At 45.3% G+C, this 21860-nt stretch overlaps 2 protein-coding genes and 1 long non-coding RNA gene across 3 annotated transcripts in view; 2 read left to right on the plus strand and 1 right to left on the minus strand.

The window, feature by feature from the left end:
• The window catches only part of LOC310635946, an 871275-nt gene that overhangs the window by 210921 nt on the left and 638494 nt on the right, over window positions 1-21860 (minus strand). The window lies entirely within an intron of this gene.
• LOC310633270 (uncharacterized protein) lies at window positions 261-21129 on the plus strand (the record flags this gene model as incomplete). The annotated part of the gene is made up of 3 exons (XM_083350970.1): window positions 261-264; window positions 1361-2433; window positions 19225-21129. 3 exons carry the CDS (start codon window positions 261-263, stop codon window positions 21127-21129), a joined length of 2982 nt encoding a protein of 993 aa, XP_083207096.1.
• Window positions 10710-19218, plus strand: LOC310635938 (uncharacterized protein). The gene is made up of 4 exons (XM_083355335.1): window positions 10710-10975; window positions 12023-12137; window positions 13332-13420; window positions 18947-19218. The coding sequence occupies exons 1-4, from the start codon at window positions 10790-10792 to the stop codon at window positions 19049-19051; spliced, it is 495 nt and encodes a 164-aa protein (XP_083211461.1). The 5' UTR covers window positions 10710-10789; the 3' UTR covers window positions 19052-19218.

Below are 21860 nucleotides of genomic sequence, written 5' to 3' on the forward strand. Positions count from 1 at the left end.
TTGCTGGATGGAGTCACTGAAGCAGTAGGCGTGAGCTTAAAGGGACTCCAGAAGATGGTAGAGGACAGGAATGTTTTCCATGGGGTTGCGATGGGTCGGACACGACTTCGCAACTGACTAACTGACTGACTGACTGACTAACTAACTAAGTAACTAAATAAATAAATAACATCTCTAGGTAACATCCTCAGTGGACTTTAGGGGATGTCGGTGTTCTTCTGTTTATAAAGGCCTCAGGTGTGGGTGGAGAGGGTCTTGTGATGGGTCAGGTGTGAGTCATCAGTGAGAGGCTTGTGGTGGGTCTTGTGAAGGGGAGGTTACATCAGGTCAGGGTCATTGGGAGGCGAACTACTGGTGTGGGTGAGGGGGGGCTTGTGTGGCTTGATTGCGGGTCAGTGCTTTCTCTGCTTGGCTGTGTGGTTGATTTGGAAACTAACCCACAAGCTCGGAGAATGAATCTTCACCCTCATCCTACACCCGAGCTACAGATCTTCGCCAATATTCCTCCTTGTTCCTAAAAGAGGTTGGTTGGGTCTTGGTGTAGTGGTTAGAGCAGGTGCTCCAGATATGCGGGAGAACAATTCTGGGTGACTTTGTACAGGTAGTCCTCAACCTATGTCACAATTGAGACTGGAAGTGCTGTCACTAAGCAAGGGAGTCATTAAGCGAGTCACACCCAATTTCACTTCCTTTTTGCTGTAGTTATTAAGCGAATCAGCCTTGTTAAGGGAATCACATGGTCTTCAAGCAAACTCAGCTTTCCCCATGGACTTTGCTGGTTGGGAGCTAGCTGGGAGGGGGGTCAAATGGCAATCCTTCACCCCAGGATGCAGATTGAGGAATTCTGGGAGTTGAAGTCCATGTATCTTAAAACCTCTGCAATTGAGAAACAACTGTTATAGAACATAAATACATGGTAGTTGCCAGGTACCTGAGTTTTGATCACTCGACCTCGGGGACACTGCAGATGTCACGCGAGGTGGACTGGTTGTGAGTTAGCTTTGTCAGCTCATTCCCCTCCCCCACTACCACTTTTCTAGGATGGTCGCGTACCACCTGCCAGGTCCCAATGTACCACAGGTGGTACCCGTACCACTAGTTGAAAAGCCCTGCTCTAGACTAACCCTAGTAGACTAGCCATACTCAGTTCCTGCAACTCAGTTCATTTCTTCGTATGTTTTAGTCTCCAAGCCTTTAATCATCTTAGTTGCTCTTCTCTGCACTTTTTCCAAAGTCTCAACATCTTTTTTTTTTTGTAACGTGGTGACCAAAACTGGATGCAGTATTCCAGGTGTGGGCTTACCAGGGATTTATAAAGCGGTACTAACGCTTCACGTGATTTTGATTCTGTGCTTTTCAGAAGGTGACAAAAGAGAAATCAAGGATGATGGGGAAGCACTGACCAGTCAAACCTATCTGGGCTTAATCTGCGGAAACAGCTTTAGCCAGAAGGCAGAACTAAGTAGCCATCAAGTAACTCATGTAAGGAAGAGGCCCTATAAATGCTTTGAATGTGGAAAGTGCTTCAATCGGAAAGGCAACTTTGCTATACATCAAAGAACCCACACGGGGGAGAGGCCATATAACTGCGTGGACTGCGGGAAATGCTTCGGTTCGAAGTCACATCTGACCACGCATCAACGAACACACACGGGGGAGAGACCGTACAAGTGCCCAGAGTGCACAAAGTGCTTCGTTTCAAACTCGCAACTAACGAGGCATCGGAAAACCCACGTACAGGATGGACCCCATCGGTGCCTGGAGTGCGGGAAGAACTTCAGTTCAAAGCCGCACCTCCGCAGGCATCAAAGGGCCCATGCCGGAGGGGCCCCTTACGCCTGCCTCGAGTGTGGGAAAAGCTTCCTTTGCAACTCATCCCTGTTGCTCCATAGAAGAAACCACACCCGGGAGAAACGCCATCAATGCTTAGAGTGCGGGAAGTGCTTTGCTTGTAATACGGAACTGAGCATCCACCAGAGGACTCACACGGGAGAGAGACCGTATAAATGCCTGGTGTGTGGAAAGTCTTTCAGCACCAAGGCCAACTTAAATTCCCACGAAAGAATTCACACAGGGGAGAAACCCTACAGATGCCTGGAGTGTGGGAAGTCCTTCTGTTCCAACACGCATCTCAGAATACATCGGAGGACTCACACGGGGGAGAGACCCTATCAATGCTCGGAGTGCGGAAGAAGATTCACGGTGAGCAGCTCCCTAACTTCTCACTACAGAGTCCACACAGGGGAGAAACCCTATGAATGCCCGGAGTGCGGGAAATGCTTTGCTCACAGCTCCAAGCTGCTTACGCACAGAAAGATTCACAGTGGGGAGAAGCCGCACACCTGTTCAGAATGCGGAAAGGGCTTCGTCACTCGGACAAACCTGAACACGCATAAGTGGACTCACACAGGAGAGAGACCTTTTCAGTGCATGGCAAGGGCTTCATCACGAAGGCCAGTCTGAGAACCCATAAAAGAACCCACACAGGAGAAAGGCCGTTTCGGTGCTTGGAATGTGGGAAGAGTTTCAGTCAGAGGACAAATCTCATTTCTCATCAGAGAAGTCACACCGGACAAATCGTAGAAGTGCTAAAATCCTAAAATGGCTTCTTTTTCTAAGGCAGTGCCTTGAAAACTACAGTAGCCAAACTCCATCGCCCTTCAAGTGAGGCCTGCTTTTGTCAAAAGCAGAAAAGGAAAATACTCTCATTGGTGGAAAGTTATTAAGAACCATGACGGCGCAGTGGTTAGAATGCAGGGTAACTCTGCCGACTGCCAGTAGTTCGATTTTCACCGCCTCAAGTTTGACTCAGCCTTCCATCCTTTGGAAGTCGGTAAAATGAGGACCCAGATTGTTGGGGGCAATAGGCTGACTCTGTAAAGCGCTTAGAGAGGGCTGTGAAGTCCTGTGAAGCGGTAAATAAGTCTTAAGTGCTGTTGCTATTTTGGAATGTATTAATGGGGGAGGGGGAAGTAGCTTCAGCGAAATCCAAAGAAATACCCAGAAATATTTTTGACCACAGTTGATATGTTATGCAAGGAAAAAGTCCCATTCTACCTGGAATTGAAGGATGATTTCTTATTTAGAGGAACAGAAACAAATGTGTCAACAGACAAATTGGCTTGTAATCCACACAGCAAGAGCACGTAGACTTATATACCATCCCGTAGTGCTTTACGGTGCTGTCAATATGCTTACAGAGCCAGCCTATTATCCCCCAACGATCTGGGTCCTCATTTTACCAAACTTCAGAAGGATGGAAGGCTGAGTCAATTTTGAGCCCGTCAGGATTGAAATCCAGGCTATGGGCAGAGTCAGTTTGCAAGACTTTACTGTAACCACTGCACCACCAGGGCAATGTAGATAAATAAAATGTTTCTCAACCTTGGTAATTTTACAAAGTGTGAGCGTCAACTCCCACAGTTCTGGCGGTTGAAGTCGACACATCTTAAAAGTTGCCAAGCTTGAGAAAGCTGGATTAGAAACAGAGAATATATTCCAATATCTGTGTATCGTGACAGTCCAAACCAGCCATAAGTAATCACTGCCAACTTTAAACCTCTTGATGGCACTTGTAGTAACTTGGAGATTGCACTAGTTTTGTAGCTGCTTCGGTAGATTGTTGAACACTGTTGTAAAACTGAACCAACTCCCCTTCAATTGGTACACGATTTTATAAGGAGACGCTGTGCGAAGCAAAGCATATCCAAGATGAAAATTTCGCATATGGAAAAAAAATTAATTTGAGAAAATGTAACCATGCTGTGGGAATGCTGATGGCTTTTCACTCCAGAGGGATCTAGATATTAAATATCAAGGATGAGAGAACCGACTTGCTCACCACAATCGTCACAGCTTTTCCATAAAGCTCAGTGCTTCAGTAGGTGTGGGGCTATATACACACCAGCCTTGAAGGAAGTACTGGTGTCAGAATCCATTTATATCACATTCACAAATGTATGTTTAAAACATTATCCCCCCCATACGGATTCTTCCATCTCCCATAAAGATTAGAAGTTCCTTTTTTTTTCCCCACGAAAGGGTTGGGGGCTGACCAAATGGGGTTGAGGGAAGGGGGGTTGAATTGGGTACCCTTTATAAAATTTCAATTTGTAAAACAATACTAAGTCCTGTCTTGTATTCCCATAACCAAGCATGTCCTAGTAAAGATTCCTTTTGGACTAGAACTGACTCCGAGAGTTTTTGTCTTCCTAAGACGTGGTTTGGGGTGGGTCCTGACAGTAGACAGGACTTAGTATTGTTTTACAGATTGAAATTTTATAAAGGGTACCCAGTTCAACCCCCCTTCCCTCAACCCCATTTGGTCAGCCCCCATCCTTCTACTTCGTGTCAACCCTTATGGTTATTGCCTTGTTCCTCTCCGCCCCCCTTTTGATCCCCCTAGTTCAAAAGGTTTCCTTGGTCTTTGAAATAACTTAAGGCAGGCTGAATCCACATATGCTCCTCCTTCCTCGGGAGATGGCAGAATCTGTATGGGGGGAGGAATAATGTTTTAAACATACATTTATGAATGTGATATAAATGGATTCTGACATCTGGTTTATCTCCGTCACAAACAACTATCCCGGGTCAATTGACTATTTGCTGGACCCAACATGGCACACATCCCAGCCCCGTAAAAAAGCCAAGATGGGCGTGGATTAAATCCCCAAGAGTAGTGGTCATACTGTAGAGCACTATTTATGGCACTACCAGAGGCTGCTGGGATTTTTTAGAAAGACAAATTTGACATAATCACTGGGTGCCGCATGAAGGACCTAGGAAAATCTGTCCAGAGACACAGAAAAAAGTTATCCCACCAAATGTTAAGGTGTGTGGTGTGGTAAATGTATTCAACCAATCAAAACTACTGATGTAATCTATAAGATAGCTATAGCACGTAGACTTATATACCATTTCACAGTGCTTTACAGCCCTCTCTAGGCAGTTTACAGAGTCAGCATATTGCCTCCCCACCCAACAATCCAGGTCCTCATTTTACCGACCTCAGAAGGATGGAAGGCCAAGGCAATAGCACTAGCACTTAGACTTGTATACTGCTTCGTAATGCTTTACAGCCCTCTCTAAGTGGTATATGTGCCCCCCCCCGACAATCTGGATCCTCATTTTAACTGGCTTCAGAAGGATGGAAGGCTGAGTCAACTTTGAGTCGGTGAGAATTGAACTGTCAAACTGCTGGCAGCTGGCAGTGTCAGCCGAAGTAGCCAGCAATACGGCATTCTAACGACTGCACCACCACGGCATATAGATACTGGAGACTTGTGGGTTGATTTCTGAACGTTTCATTACCAGGCTAGGTAAGATCTTTAGGGGATGTTGGTGTCAGTGTTTTTCTGCTTATAAGGCTTCGGATGTGGGTGTGTCAACTGAGGGTCTTGTGAACATCGACACTAGCATTCTCTAAAGTCCATTGCAGATTGTCAAGGTAATTATTATATATTATATATATGTATGTATATATATATATGTTAAGAATTTGTCAAGGCTTTTTTTTTTGAATGCACCTTGCTAATTAACTCTTTCCTGCTTTGGCCTGACTCAAGGCTTATCCACAGGATATAGTCAATTTATGACAGCTCATTATTTGTGTAAATTATTCAAATTGCTAATAAAGAATTTGGGAGGCTGAGATGATCATTTCAAATAAAATAATAAAAGAGAGAAAGAACCTGCTAATAAAAGAGAGAAAGAACCTGTGGCTCAGGAAGTTAAAACAACTGCCTAATATATAATCAGCCCAGGTTCGAATCTCAGATAAAGGGTATGACTGACTGATGAGAACATAATAAGTTTGAAATGATCATCTCAGCCTCCCAAATTCTTTATTAGCAATTTGAATAATTTACACACACACACACACATATATACATATATGTATATATGTATGTATATATATATATATATGTATGTGTTAAATGCTTGTTAACTATTTATGTATATATATATATATATAAAAGAGGGAACACTTAAACAACACAATGTACTGTATTTAATAGTAGGATGTCTTATTTTGTGTTCTCTTTATTTTTTTGAGCAATATATATATATATATATATATATATATATATATATATATATATATATAGAGAGAGAGAGAGAGAGAGAGAGAGAGAGAGAGAGAGTCAGCATGGGGGTAGTATCCCTTTAAGAGACTGACTGAGGCAGTTTTATGACTCATGGACTTCAACTCCCAGAATTCTTGAGCCAGCCATGAGTCATAAAAGAGCCAAGGTTGCCTACCCTGGTCTGATGGGAATGGCAGTTGGAATCTTGAGCTCACTTCAACCGTTTGAATATAACTGACTTATCTTGTATTCTGTATGCTCCCTGAATGATGTTATTTCATATTGTGCATTAAACCACAGTTCTTTTAACAAGCCACTGTCAGATGTTATTGTGTTATTGCAGGAAGAAAATAAGAAAAAGGCCGCGATAATTTATATTTTTACACAACAAAGATGTTGCCTAGCCTGGTGACAAAACGTTCGGAAACACAACCCACAAGCTCAGAGAACGAATCTTCATCCTCATCCTACACCCGAGCTAAAGATATTCTCCACTATTGCAAATGTATAAATACCAGTTGTGAGGGAATGAAAGGGAGATATTTTGAGATACTAGTCCCAAGTGTAAGTTTATATCTCTGGGTAGAAATAAAGTTTAATATGTTGCCGCCCACTTTTGTGTGATTATGGGCTAACTCATACCAGGTGAAACAAAACTGCAGTTTGGGGCTGGGCAGAAGGCCTTGGTAAGGCCACACTTGGAATACGGCATCCAGTTTTGGTCACCATGATGTAAAAAAGATGTTGAGACTCTAGAAAGAGTGCAGAGAAGAGCAACAAAGATGATTAGAGGCCTGGAGGATAAAACATATAGGGAACGGTTGCTGGAATTGGGGATGTCTACTTTAATGAAGAGAAAGACGGGGGACACGATAGCAGTGATCCAATATCTCAGGGGCTGCCCCAAAGAAGAGGGAGTCAAGCTATTCTTTCTTGGTAAAGCTGAGAGATTGCTTAAACAAGCCATGTCTTGCTTGGCAGCTTTCCGTCCCTAATAAGCTGTTATCCACTCTGTAACCATAATTAGTTAATTAGTGGCCTCTGGCACCGGCTTGCCGTGCTGTCTGAAATTCACAAGATCCCTCCCTTAACAGCTCGCAGCCCCAAGCACTATTTTTAATCCTCTCAATGTGAATTCCCTATGGCTTGTCTGTTTACTAACTTCTGTCCTTTTCCTCTCCTGTGAATGTCAAATACAAACGTTAATTTCCTTCCGTGTTATACACCCGAGCTTTCAAAAGGGCTGTGGAGCCATAATCATCACAATTATGACAAATCACGGCTTGAACTATCTTTTTCTTTGCATGTAATGAGTCTGTCTCATATATTAGTTTCCCCTTTTAAGTTGCATTACTGAAATAAATGAACTTTTGCATGATATTCTAATTTTTTGAGTTTCACCTGTATTTATGAATCAAATTTGTATCCTGCTGCAATCACAGCACTCTTAGGGGCTCACAAATTAAGAATATGCAAAGTAAATAAATATGAAGAGACAGGACAAGTGAAGCCCAAACCTAGTGTTTTGGCATCAGAGATCTAAAAGCCATGTAGAAAAAGTTTTAAGCGTAATAATAATAATAATAATAATAATAATAATAATAATAATAATAATAATAATAATAATAATAATAATAATAATAAGAAGAAGAAGAAGAAGAAGAAGAAGAAGAAGAAGAAGAAGAAGAAGAAGAAGAAGAAGAAGAAGAAGTTGGAAGGGACCTTGGAGGTCATCTAGTCCAACCCCCTGCTAAGGCAGGAAACCCTATAACATTTCAGACAAATGGCTGTCCAGTCTCTTCTTAAAAACTTCCAGTGTTGGAGCATTCACCGCTTCTGGAGATAGATTGTTCCACTGGTTAGTTGTTCTAACTGTCAGGAAGTTTCTCCTTAGTTCTAGGTTGCTTCTCTCCTTGACTAGTTTCCATCTGTTGCTTCTTGTCCTGCTTTCAGGTGCTTTGGAGAATAGCTTGACTCCCTCTTCTTTGTGGCAGCCCCTGAGATATTGGGACACAGCTTCAAGTTACTTTCCCCCACATCTACTGTTACTGTAGTATCCTCAAAGAGTTATTGTCTTAATAAGATTCCCTGCACTCAGTTGTTCAGTACCTGGTCATCTCACAGCTGGACTGTTGTAATGCACTCTACAAGGGGCTGTCCTTGAACACCATTCAGAAGCTACAGCTGATGCAGAGTGGGGCAGCGCAGGCAGTTTTGGGGGCCCCAAGAATGGCCCCTGTAACACCACTGCTCCGCGAGCTGCATTGGTTACCAGCAAGGGTGTTCAAACTTGGTCCTTTTATGACTTGTGGACTTCAACTCCCAGAATTCCTCAGCCAGCGTGCCTGGCTGAGGAATTCTGGGAGTTGAAGTCCACAAGTCAAAAGGGCCAAGTTTGAAGACCCCTGGTTATCAGTCTGCTTCTGGGTGTTGGTGATCAACTTTCAAACCCTTCATGGGACGGGTTCAGGACTGGGATTGTCCCATACTACTGGTTTTTTTTTTCCTGGTCCTCAAAACACTATATAATGTCCCACGTGTTTTAAATTTCTTCTGTGTTTTTAATTTTATATTTGTTATACAGTTCTTGAACGTTTTCTATTTAAACTATTATACTAATTTATTATTATATATGCTCATTTTAATGTACAATAGGTTAGGAATAAGAATAGGAATAGGAACAGAACAGAACAGAATTCTTTATTGGCCAAGCGTGATTGGGCACACAAGGAATTTGTCTCCGGTACATGCAAACAACCACTGATAAATCATGATTGTAATCCTAAAAAACATTCATCATAAATCATAAGCTGCAACACTCAGTGAGGTTGATTTAATCCAGGGGTCTTCAAACTTGGCCCTTTTATGACTTGTGGACTTCAACTCCCAGAATTCCTCAGCCAGCATGCTTGGCCGAGGAATTCTGGGAGTTGAAGTCCACAAGTCATAATAGGGCCAAGTTTGAAGACCCCTAATTTAATCACTTGTTGCTTGCTCGGAAAATCAATCAATCAATCAATCAATCAATCAATCTGTCAGTCCACAATCATACAGTGGGGTGCTCGGCAGCCTCTGCCGCCTTCGTCATAACCCCGAGCCCTTTTTTTGGTCGTTAAGCGGCTCCCACTTTCTTTTGCAAACGCGACTCCTCCACGGGATTCCCTGGCGCTCTCGCAGGAAATCCCGGCATAAGCCCGCCGGAGCAACGGAGGGAGAGGAGACGCCAAGGAGGAACCTCCCTCGGGTTCAGCATTCCATCGAAGGGACGCCCACCCGCCGGCACAAGGCAGGCTTGGCTTGCGGGGCTGCTGCAGAGCTGGGAAAGAGTTAAAAGAACCGAGCGGGATTCCTAGAGCGGAAGGAAAGAGGGTCCTCCCGCAATCAGGGCTGCTTTTCTGGTCGGAGCGGCCGCTCTGGCTGCTGTCGCCTCGTTGGTGCCTCTGCGGGACCCCCATGGGGGAGCCGTCTTTTGCGGCGATCGACTCGGGGGATCCCCGGGAGAAGCGCAGGGAGACACACCCTGGGATGATTTTCCGCTTACGGATCTCCTCCAGCCGCCACCTCCAAGACTGGACAGCCATTTGCCTGAAATGGTATAGGGTTTCCTGCCTGAGCAGGGGGTTGGACTAGATGACCTCCAAGATCCCTTCCAACTTTATATTATTATTATGATTAAGATAGATCTTCCAGCTCTTCTGATTGATTGATGGGGAAACTCAGGATTCCCCAGCTTTTCCTCCCAGGCGCTGATGGAGCTTGCACGGGAGCGGGCAGTTTTGGCTTTGAAGGGTACACGCGTGTTAGCTTTTGCACGTGATAGGACTTGCACACGTAAGTCCTCCGGAGGCGCATGGGCGCAACCCGAGTTAGATACAGGTTGTCCTCGACTTACGACTACCGTCAAGCCCGAAATTTTCTGTTGTTACGTTCGTTAAGTGAGCTTTGCCCCCGTGTTAGGACCCTTTTCTCTCGCCACGGTTGTTCAGTGAGTCACTGCAGTTGATAGGTTAGTAACCCGGTTATTAAAACTGACTCTGGCTTCCCCATTGACTTGGCTTGGCAAAAGGTGGCAAAAGGTGACCACGTGACCTTTGGACACAGTAATGGTCATTAAAGTAGGAACTAGTTGCCAACATTCTGAACTTTGATCGTGGGATCATGGGGATGCGACAGAGGTTGCAACCGTGAGAAAATGGTCACAAGTCACTTTTTCCCCCCCCAATGCTGTTGCAACTTTGGTCACTGAATGAACTGTTGTAAGTCGAGGACCAGGGCTTTTTTTCTCATAGAATGCTCAGAACGGAGTTCCGGCACCTTTTTTTGGATGGAACCTTGTAGGGTAGGCAACGTGGGTTGTATGACATGTGTGAGTTCCGGCACCTTTTTCTTTTACAAAAAAAGGACTATTTATATGCCCTTCAAGTAGCAAAGCGGGCCCAAGTGGAGAGGTTGGTTAGGTGTCCTTGATTTGCCTTCTGACGGGCAGATTGTCTCCTGTTCTGGCAATCCTTAATAGGAAAATGCCTTAGTTGTGCCGGATTTAGGAAGAACTGCAAGCAGGAATCGCCCCTGAGGTCTTTTTCCAAAGCTTCCTTGAAGACATGTCAGTCATGGACCAACAGAACTTAGCAGGCTGTCAAGAAGGACATTTTGACACCATCCAGGTTGGAAGCAGTAGGGAATTCCCCAAAATTGGAGTTCAGATGTACCCAGGCAGGATCAGCGCAGAGCTACAGCGACACTATCAAGATTGCTTCCTTCAATGTTTCTGCAATCAGATCTGTGCTCTGGATCTTCAGGAGCAGAATCTGGAGCAACACACAAATAAACCAATCCAAGACGTGGCAGAGCCATTCCTACCTGGCTTTCCCCCAAAGGTGCAGAATTGGGTAAGTGAATGTGGCTCGGAGATCTGTGAAACATTTCATCGCAGGCACCTCACCTTCATACAAACCTTGTCATAAATGGTTGTCATCTTGATTATTTCAGTACCTAACTGGCAACTCTGTTCTTTCTCAGATGAGACTCCCTTTATTGACACCTGTCACTGCTCATAAGGACAAGGCCTTCTTTTGTAGGGGTATTGGAACAGTTCCTGTTTCTGTCCTGAATAGAATAGAACAGAATAGAATAACTTTATGGTCACTTTGAATATACACTAATCAGCATCCATTAAAATGAAATTTTGTTGCATACAGCTCTGAGAGTCACCACCTCCAATAAGGTAAAGGTAAAGGTTCCCCCGCACATGGGTGCTAGTCGTTTCCAACTCTAGGGGCCGGTGCTCATCTCCGTTTCAAAGCCGAAGAGCCAGTGCTTGTCCGAGGATGTCTCCGTGGTCATGTGGCCGGCATGACTAGACGGAACGCTGTTTCCTTCCCACCGGAATGGTCCCTATTTTTCTACTTGCATTTTTACGTGCTTTCGAACTGCTAGGTTGGCAGAAGCTGGGACGAGTAACAGGAGCTCACTCTGTTACGCGGCACTCGGGATTCGACCCGCCAAACTGCCAACCATCTGATCGACAATCTCAGTGTCCTAACCCACTGAGCCACCGCGTCCCTCCAATATACATGACGTATATAATGATATCTCTGTCATTATCTATCTATCTATCTATCTATCTATCTATCTATCTATCTGTATCATTATCATTATCATCTGTCATCTACTGTGTCTATATATCATATCTGTCATCTAGCTATCTATTATCTAGCTCTCTATATTATCTCTGTCTGTCTATCTATCTATCTATCTATCTATCTATCTATCTATCTATTATCTATCTATCTATCTATCTATCTATCTATCTATCTATCTATCTATCTATCTATCTATCTATCTTTCCTGTCAAATTTATATGACTGCCAGTCTCACAAGAAGTGACTCTGTATCATTCAGTTGCTAATTTTTCACTCACAACTTTTTTTTTTTAGGAAAAGGAAGGAGTTACCAACCCCGAGTTTTGTGGAGCCCAAGAAAATTCAATGGATGACAGGCTAAGGTTCTTGCAGGAGGAAGAAGAAGGAGGAGGAGCCACTGTTTCACTAAGTAAGGAATTGTGGGGCATATTTGGCCCGGGTTTTAAGGAAGGGGGAAAGACCTTGGTCTCCAGGCTACAGCATTATTTACATAAACCTGAGTGCTTCACACCTCCAACATTTTTATGTATGGGAATCATTCATGGCTCAGTGGGGAAAGAGGTGCTTAGGGATGTTGGGGAGGCAGATACAGGTAGTCCTCAACTTATGACCACAGTTGAGCCCCAAATTTTTTGTTGCTAGACAAGACAGATGTTAGGTGAGTTTTGCCCCCCTTTACAACCTCTCTTGCCACTGTTGTTAAGTGAATCACTGCAGCTCTTAAGTTAGCAACCTGGTTGTGAAGTGAACTGGGCAACCCCATCGGCTTTGGTTGTCAGAATGTCACAAAAGTGGATCACGTGGCCCGAGGACACTGCAGCCCTCATATATATGAAGCCGTTGTCTAGCATCTGAATTTCGGTCACATGACCCTGGGGGGGTGCTTCAGCCATCATAAAGTGTGAAAAACAGTCATAGGTCGCTTTTCCCAATGCTGTTGTAACTGTTGTGATTCAGGGTCAGCCTGTGGTTTCGGCAGTTGGGTCGGACGATTCAGAGGAGGAGGAGGGGTTTTTTGGAGAGCCTGCAGAGGACAGTTCTGAGGCTTCGCAGAGTTCTCAGCCAGGCCCCTCTCATCTGGTTACTACACAGACCCAGCTGTGTGATCCTGACAGCGTGGATGAAGATGACCCACAGCTGGCCCTGTTCAAGGACGCCCGACGCAGGAGGCAGTCAAGTAGGAGTAAACAGAGGAAGGCTGTGGGGCTTCTCGGAAGGAGGCAGAGAGAGGCCACGCCCTGAACTCTTTATAAAGGGAATGTGTGGGGAGGGCTGGTTTGCTGAAAGCAACCGCTCAGATAGTGTTTCAAAGCTCCTGTATCTTGGTTCGTGTCTTGTTTGTTTTTTGTAGTAATAAATTTGGCAGACGTCATTCCAGCCTCTTGCCGTTTGTAAAGGGGTTGCCTTTTCTGCAGGGCCGGTAGCAGGCTGGTACAGAACAGTAACTTCAAGTGGTCACTAAGCGCTCCCTGTAGTTGTTATTTTTTTAACAAAAAATGGTATCAATGAGTAAATAAGTGGGCTTTTGTTCAAGCGTGTGCTAGGAAACGAGCATTGTCCGAAGCAAATGTTTGATGACCTTGACCTGCTCTTTCTGTCACAGGAGATGGAGTCATTTGGGAAAGACAGCTTCAGCCGCCTGACTATTTTGAGGATGGAGGGAAAACTGCCACTGTGCAGGGCTGGGATCAGGTAAGGGAAAGAGAAGAGAACTGGGCTGGGGAGGGCAAGGAAAACCCTTTCATTTGCATAAAGGTAGTCAGAATCAGAACACAGATGGAAGGGACCTTGGAGGTCTCCTTACTATTGTTGTTTATTACTATATTAACTATTGTAACTTAAATATAAAAGGGACGCGGTGGCTCAGTGGGTTAGGGCGCTGAGCTTGTTGACCAGATGGTCGGCAGTTTGGCGGGTTGAATCCCGAGTGCCGCGTAACAGAGTGAGGGCCTGTTACTCGTCCCAGCTTCTGCTAACCTAGCAGTTCGAAAGCATGTTAAAAATGCAAGTAGAAAAATAGGGACCACTCCGGTGGGAAGGTAACAGCGTTCCGTGCGCCTTTGGCGTCTAGTCATGCCGGCCACATGACCCCGGAGACGTCCTTGGACAAACGCTGGCTCTTCGGCTTTGAAACGGAGATGAGCACCGGCCCCTAGAGTTGGAAACGACTAGCACGCATGTGCGGGGGAATCTTTACCTTTACCTTTATTTAAATATATGTACCCAGACAGTATTCTGTTTGCTAAATATTGAAAATGTTACTGGGGGATAACCCCAATGTTGACCTCAACCCTATCCTAATCCCGACTCCGACCTCGACCCCAGCCTAAACCCAAACCCCAATCCCAAACCTATTTTATCTCCAACCCTATAAAATCCAATATTTTTTTCTTTTAAAAAAGAATAGAGTTGGAAGGGAACTTGGAGGTCTCCTAGTCCAGCCCACTGCTCAAGCAGGAGACCTTATACCATTTCAGGCAAGCAGCTGTCTGTTGTTGTTAGCTGCGAAGTCGTGTCCGACCCATCACGACCCCGTGGACCACATTCCTCCAGGCCTTCCTGTCCTCTACCATCTTCTGGAGTCCATTTAAGCTCACGCCTACTGCTTCAGTGACTCCATCCAGCCACCTCATTCTCTGTCGTCCCCTTCTTCTCTTGCCCTCAATCTTTCCCAGCATTAGGCTCTTCTCCAGTGAGTCCTTCCTTCTCATTAGGTGGCCAAAGTATTTCAGTTTTAACTTCAGGATCTGGCCTTCTAAAGAGCAGTCAGGGTTGATCTCCTCTAGGACTGACCAGTTTGATCGCCTTGCAGTCCAAGGGACTTGCAGGAGTCTTCTCCAGCACCAGAGTTCAAAGACCTCCATTCTTTGGCGCTCAGCCTTTCTTATGGTCCAACTTTCACAGCCATACATTGCAACTGGGAAGACCATAGCCTTGACTATACGCACTTTTGTTGACAGGGTGATGTCTCTGCTTTTTAGTGTGCTGTCTAGATTTGCCATGGCTTTCCTCCCGAGGAGCAAGCGTCTTTTAATTTCTTGGCTACAGTCCCCATCTGCGGTGATCTTGGAGCCCAGAAAAATAAAATCTGTCACTACCTCCTCTCTAGCCTCTTCTTAAAAACCTGCAGTGATGAAGCATCCACAACAGGCTGCTCCCGTTCCTTTCCTCTGTAGGAATCTCCTCTGGTGCATTTAACCCTTCCGAAGCCAAGAAGCCCACTGCTGGCAGGCTTTTCTCTGGCGGATCGAGTGACATTTGATGAAGTTACTTTAATGTTTACCCTTTCCTACACTGAAAGATTGTGGAAGATCCTCAAAGAGCTTTTACTAGTACGACTTATACCTATCAATATTTAGAATAGAGTAGAATAACAGAGCTGGGAGGGATCTTGGAGGTCTTCTAGTCCAACCTTTTGGGCACCAGGGACTGGTTCCATGGAGAGAATTTTTTCCGTGGATGGAAGGGGGCGTGGTTTTTTTGCTGCTTGCATCCCACAGAACGACGTTGCTTGTTTGCGCGGACTGGTTGCTGGCATGCCACGGCCCAGTACTGGTCCACAGACCAGGGGTTGGGGACCCCTGTTCTAGTCCAGCCCCCCGCTCAAGCAGGAAACCCTATGCCAGGGGTAGGCAACCTTGGCTCTTTGATGACTCGTGGACTTCAACTCCCAGAATTCCTGAGCCAGCCATGCTGAGGGGAAAGGGAGAGGTTTCCAAGCTGAGCCATATTGGCTCAGGAATTCTGGGAGTTGAAGTCCACGAGTCATAAAAGAGCCAAGGTGGCCTACCCCTGCCCTATACTATCTCAGACAAGTGACTGTCTAGTCTCTTCTTAAAAACATCCAGCGATGGAGCACCCGCAACTTCTGGTGGCAAGCTGTTCCACGAGTTAATTGTCCTCCCTGTAAGGAAGGTTGCTTTTCTCCTTGGTCGGTTTCCATCCGTTGTCCTCGGCTTACGACCCCAATTGAGCCCCAAATTAACATTGTTAAGCAAGGCGCTTGTTAAGCATGTCCCACTTTACAATCTTTTTGCCATAGTTGTTAAGCGAATGGCTGCCGTTGTTAAGCAAATCATATGGTCGTTAAGTGAATCTGGCCTCATCCATTGTCTTTGCTTGTCAGAAACCGGCTGGGAAGGTAGCAAAAGGGTGACTACATGTCCCCCTGGGACAGCACACATGTCATAAGTACATGTACCCAAATTTTGATCATGGGGATGCTGTCCCAAAGGTGCTTTTTTCATGAGGTAACTGGACTTTCTCATTTTTCTTTGAAGATGTTTCTCTTCTCATCCAAGAAGCTTCTTCAGCTCTGAGTGGATGGTGGGGAATGGAAGGATTTATACTCCTTGCAGACAACTGGTCATTTGCCTTCTTTTTAGAGAGTCATTGAGGCCACCTAAAGATTTATCTGTGTCCTTAGGGTCACCTGAGTCATGAAAATGGATGTGGAGCCTTCTTGGAATAGTTGAAAGGACTGTGTTGTAGACTGGAGATAGAGAATATCATATCCTTCCCCCTCTATTGAGAGAAGGCTGTTCAGTTTTGACCTAGATCAGGGGTAGGCAACCTCGGCTCTTTTATGACTCATGGACTTCAACTCCCAGAATTCCTGAGTCAGCGTAGCTGACAGGTTGATAGAGGGCCATTGGCTGGAACATTGTTTAAGAGAAATAAGGGTCTCTCTAGAGCAGACATGTCAAGCTCGCGACGTCACGTGACGTATCAGAGCTTTTCCCCCATTGCCGGCAATGGGGTGGGCGCGGTTTGTTGATGACGCATCCGGCCCACGGGCCGGCAGTTTGACACCTCTGCTCTAGAGGCCTACCTTGCCTTGACCACCTGGGTCCTAACGCCTCTAAGCGATCTGTCAGCAAAGAAGATTTTTCTCCTTTCAGAGGCTCTTCACCTTAGTGGACGTGGATGTGCATTTCACTGAGGACGAGTGGGTGCTGCTGGAGCCTGACCAGAAAGCTCTGCACAGAGAAGTCATGGAGGAGATCAGTGAGATTTTGGCCTCTCTTGGTAAGGCAGTTTCTTTCCTAGGAATGAATATCCATAGCTGTTTGTAGGATTTTAAAATACATTTGGATCATGTCCTTTTTGTTGCATCTGTTGAAGTTTTTCAGTCTTTCTGAGGCAGAGACAGTAGCTGAGAAATTTGGGGTTTTTTCCAACTCCAGGGTTCCACCTGGTGTAAGCCGTAAAGACATGTTCTCCAATACAAGAAGTCCTTGTAAAAACTGTATTTTAAAACTTTTCAATAAGAAGTCCTTGACTTACAACCATTTGTTTAGGGACCGTTCAGAGTTACAACAGTGCTGAAGAAAGTGACCTATGACAGTTTTTCACACTTAAAGCCATTCTGGCATCCCCATGGTCACGTGTTCAAAATTCAGATGCTTAGCAACTGACTCACATTTATGACAGTTGCAGTGTCCTAGTTGCAGTCGCTTCTGCGACTTTCTGACAAGCAAGTCAGTGGGGAAGCCAGATTCATGTGACTAACTTAACAACTGCAGTGATTCACTTAAGAGGTGTGGCAAGAAAGGTCGTAAAATGGGGCAAATCTCGCCTAACAACCGTCTTGCTTAGCAACAGAGGTTTGGGGCCCAATTGTGGTCGTAAGTGTAAACTGTCCAGTTGGCATTTCCAGAAAAACCTCCTGGGGCATGATTTTACCAAGAGTATAATACTTTACTGAAAATCTACATTGGCACAGCAGAAGCAAAACCGGCTCTGGTTTTCCTGCTCAAGGATTTGTTTAGTTAAAAAATAAACTCCCCCGTCCTCACTCACCGGATGTTCACATTGTCCAATAGTAATATTTCTTCTTGTTACGGAAACAGCCCATGTCTCCATCGAGCACCTGCATTAGTAACCTTTGAGAGCTCTGCTAGAATAACAGAGTTGGAAGGGATCTTGGAGGTCTTCTAGTCCAGCCCCCTGCTCAGGCAGGAAACCCCAAACCATACCTTGATCCTGGCCGGCTCAAGGTTGATTCAGCCTTCCACCCTTCCAAGGTCGGCAACATGAGGACCCAGATTTGTTGGGGCCAATATGGTGATTCTGTAAACCGATTAGAGAGGGCTATAAAGCACTGTGAAGCGGTATATAAGTCTTAAGTGTTATTGCTATTGCTGTCATGGCTGCCATTCTGCTTCTAGCTTCAGATTGCATCTTGCCAGCCTGACATTTGCAACAGGGGGAGGGGAGGAGAGAGATTGGAATGTGGGTGGTTAAGGATGGGAAGGGTTGGAAGTGAAGCTGTGCCGGCCCTGACGGTGAGTCACACCAATCCAACGCCAGGTCAAAAGAATGCAGAGATGGAGAGGGCGTAAACACTGGGTCCATTTCCTAAACTACCTGAGAACATCTCATTGGGCATTGCCTGATAATGGGGTGGTCAGAGAAAAGAGGGAATTTAATTCCATCTTTTTCACACCAAGCCCAACAGAGTCTGCCTTTCTACATCTGTAATCACTGTGTTTCTTAGCAAAGTATGCTCTTGGAAAACATAATGAGCCAGGAGTCGTTCTTTGCTAATTAACTTAAGTGGGATGGATGACAATTGCTATTTGTGCAGAAGTGTTTCTAGTTCCTCTTATTACAACAGTTTCTTACAGAAAATAGTGATTTGGGGGCAGTTTAGCAATTTAGACCCTTATCACCTTGTTGCAGTTCACCGAGAAAGCATAGTTGACAAGCTATTATTAATAAACCATCTTGCTTAATTCCAAATGAGGCCCAGTTTGGCATCATGGTTAAGATACCAGACTAGAAACCGGGAGACCAGGAGTTCTAGATCTGCCTTAGGCACCAAGCCAGTTGGGTGACCTTGGGCCTGTCATTCTTTCTCAGCCCTAGGAAGCAGGCAAGGGCAAATCACGTCTAAAGAAACCTTGCCAAGAAAACTGCAGGAATTGTCCAGGCAATTGCCAGGAGTTAACACAGACCGGAAGGTGCCACAAAGACCAAATAATCTCTCCCTCCCCTCCCCCCACTCAAATTAATTACATATCTGTAATTTGTGGGTGCATGGATACACGGGAGACTTTCACTGCATTCCGAGGGATGTCTAATCAGACAATTCACTGATTAGGAGTTATCTAATCAATAAGATAACTTAATGATATATTGCCCGGTTTGCTGCTTGAGTTCACCCTGTATTAACTGTGGTTTATTATAACATACTGTTGGTCTTCATCTCTTAAGGTGACGAGTGGAGAATCATGGATAAAAGAAAACCAAGTGCAAACCAAAGATTTCACCCAGAAGGGAAGCCGTACAAATGCTCGGAGTGTGGAAAGGCCTTCATGACGAAGGCGAATCTTATCACACACAAAACAACTCACATAGCTGACAACCTGCATAAATGCTTGGAGTGCGGAAAGTGTTTCACCCAAGGTGCACAACTGAGTAGGCATCGAAACACTCACACGGGAGAAAAACTGTACAAATGCCCTGAATGTGGGAAAAGTTTCATTTGGAAGACAAACTTAGAGAGACACCAGAGGACCCACACGGGGGAGAAGCCCTTTAAATGCTTGGAGTGCGGGAAAAGGTTTGTTGAGAGTTCGGCCCTGATTACGCACCGAATTACTCACATGGAGGAGAAACCGTACAAGTGTTTGGAATGTGGGAAGTGCTTCGCTTCAAATACACACCTGAATGTGCATCAGAGAATACATACAGGGGAGAAACCATACATGTGTTTAGAGTGCGGAAAGAGCTTCAGTGAGAGCAGTAATCTCGCTTCCCATCGGAGGACACATAGTGGAGAGAAACTCTCCAAATGTTTGGAATGCGGAAAGTGTTTCAATTCAAAGAGACACCTCAGTGTCCATCAAAGAACTCATACAGGCGAGAAACCCTATAAATGTTCAAAATGCGGAAAGAGTTTCAGCGTGAGCAGTAATCTCGCTTCCCACCAGAGAATTCACACTGGCGAGAAACCCTACAAATGCTTGGAGTGTGGAAAAGGTTTTACTCGCAGTTCTGATCTTATCAAACATCAAAAAATTCACACGGGAGAGAAGCCATATAAATGCCCCGAGTGTGAGAAGTGTTTCGCTTGCAGTTCGGACCTCCTGAAGCACAAAAAAATTCACAGCGGCGAGAAGCCTCATAAATGCTCTGAGTGCGGGATAGGTTTTGCTCGCAGCTCTGACCTGATCAAGCACAAAAAAATTCACACGGGAGAGAAGCCCCATAAGTGTTTGGAATGTGGAAAGGCCTTCATCACAAGGACCAAACTGAGCCTGCACAAGCGAAACCACACAGGGGAGAGGCCGTTTCCGTGCCTGGAGTGCGGCAAGTGTTTTATTCAAGTAGCCCAGCTAAACCGGCATCAAAAAACTCACACTGGAGAGAGGCCGTACAAATGTTTGGAATGCGGCCAAAGCTTCACACAGAGTTCTTCTCTTACTACCCATCAGATCACTCACACTGGGGAGAAACCATACAAATGCTCAGCTTGTGAAAAGTGCTTCAGTTCGAGCACCCACTTACGGAGGCACGAAAGGACGCACACGGGAGAAAAGCCCCATCAGTGCTCAGAATGTGGAAAGTGCTACAGCGAGCGTGCCGAACTAAGCCGGCATCAGAGATCTCACAGTGGGAAGAAGCCGTATCAATGTCTGGAATGTGGGAAAAGCTTTACTCAGAGTTCTTCACTTATTACCCATCAGATCACTCACACAGGAGAGAAACCTTACAAGTGTCTGGAATGCGCTAAGTGTTTCAGTTCAAACACACACTTGCGCAGACACCAACGAACGCATACAGGGGAAAGACCCTATAAATGCACAGAATGTGGAAAGTGCTTCGCTTCCAATGCCCATCTGTGTCGCCACGAGAGAACCCACACGAGGGAGAGACCGTACAAATGCTTGAAGTGCGGGAAAAGTTTCAATGTGAGCAGCAATCTCACTTCTCACCAGAGGATTCACACGGGTGAGAGGCGCTACAAATGCTCGGAGTGCGGGAAGTGCTTCCTTCGCAGCTCTCACCTGATCATACACGAAAGGATTCATCGGGGAGAGAAGCCGTATAAATGCTCGGAGTGCGGAAAGTGCTTCATCACGAAGATCAACCTGAGCACCCATGAAAAAAATCACACGGGGGAGAAATTGTACCAATGCCGCGAGTGTGGGAAGTGTTTCAATTGGAACGCGCACCTCAGTACCCACCGGAGAACTCACACAGGGGAGAGACCTTACACGTGCTCGGTGTGCGGAAAAAGTTTCAGTGTGAGCAGCTCCCTTGTGACCCACCGTAGGATTCACACCGGGGAGAAGCCGTACAAATGTTTGGAATGTGGCAAGTGCTTCAGTTCTAACACACACCTTCGCCGGCATGAAAGAACTCACGTAAAAGAGAGGCCCAGTGCATGCTGATAAGTGGGGTGAGAGGATTAGGGATAATGTTCAGGAATCACTAAATTCCTACCAGGAACATAGAAAAGGCTCGACTCGGCTCCGATTGTTGTTTTAAAGCTTGTAAAACTGTATGGGGTGGAACTGCATAAAAAAGACCGAGCCTCTTTCAAATTAAGCTCAAAGCCTACGGTTTTCCCAGGAGTGATGCATGGCGGTGAGAGTTGTACCATATGGAAGGCAGAGTGCCGAAGAATTGACTCTTTTGAATTGTGGCATTGGAGAAGACTTGGACTGCAAGGAGGTCAAATCGGTCTATCCTAAAAGAAATCAACCCTGACTGTTCTTTGGAAGGGCAGATATTGAAGCTGAAGCTCAAATACTTTGGCCACTAAATGAGAAGAGAGGAATTATATAAATGGGAAGAGAGAAAGAGTGGAAAAGTGATGTTAGAAAAGACTGAAGGCAAAGGGAGAAGAGTGCAGCAGAGGATGAGATGGTGTCATAAGGAAAGAAATTGAAGAACATAAAGAGTTCAGTGCTATAACATTTTAGCAGATTATGAATAAAATAGAATAGCAGAAACGGACCTTGAAGGTCTTCTAGTCTAACCCCCTGCGCAGGCAGGAAACCCTATACCATTTCAGACAAATGGTTGTCCAATCTCTGCTTAAAAACTTCCAGTGTTGAAGCATTCACAATTTCTGGAGGCAGGTTGTTCCACTTATTAATTGTTCTGTCAGAAAATTTAT

Source organism: Vipera ursinii (assembly GCF_947247035.1).
Source record: "Vipera ursinii genome assembly, chromosome: 2".
NCBI classification, from domain to species: domain Eukaryota; kingdom Metazoa; phylum Chordata; class Lepidosauria; order Squamata; family Viperidae; genus Vipera; species Vipera ursinii.

What these genes read in the sequence shown, in the direction of transcription:
- LOC310635938 (XM_083355335.1), top strand. Translation starts at nt 10,790, where the DNA reads ATGTACCCAGGCAGGATCAGCGCAGAGCTACAGCGACACTATCAAGAT. An exon ending in CCCCAAAGGTGCAGAATTGG is followed by an intron (nt 10,976 to 12,022) that starts GTAAGTGAATGT and finishes TTTTTTTTTTAG; the next exon opens with GAAAAGGAAGGAGTTACCAA. An exon ending in CTGTGCAGGGCTGGGATCAG is followed by an intron (nt 13,421 to 18,946) that starts GTAAGGGAAAGA and finishes TCATCTCTTAAG; the next exon opens with GTGACGAGTGGAGAATCATG.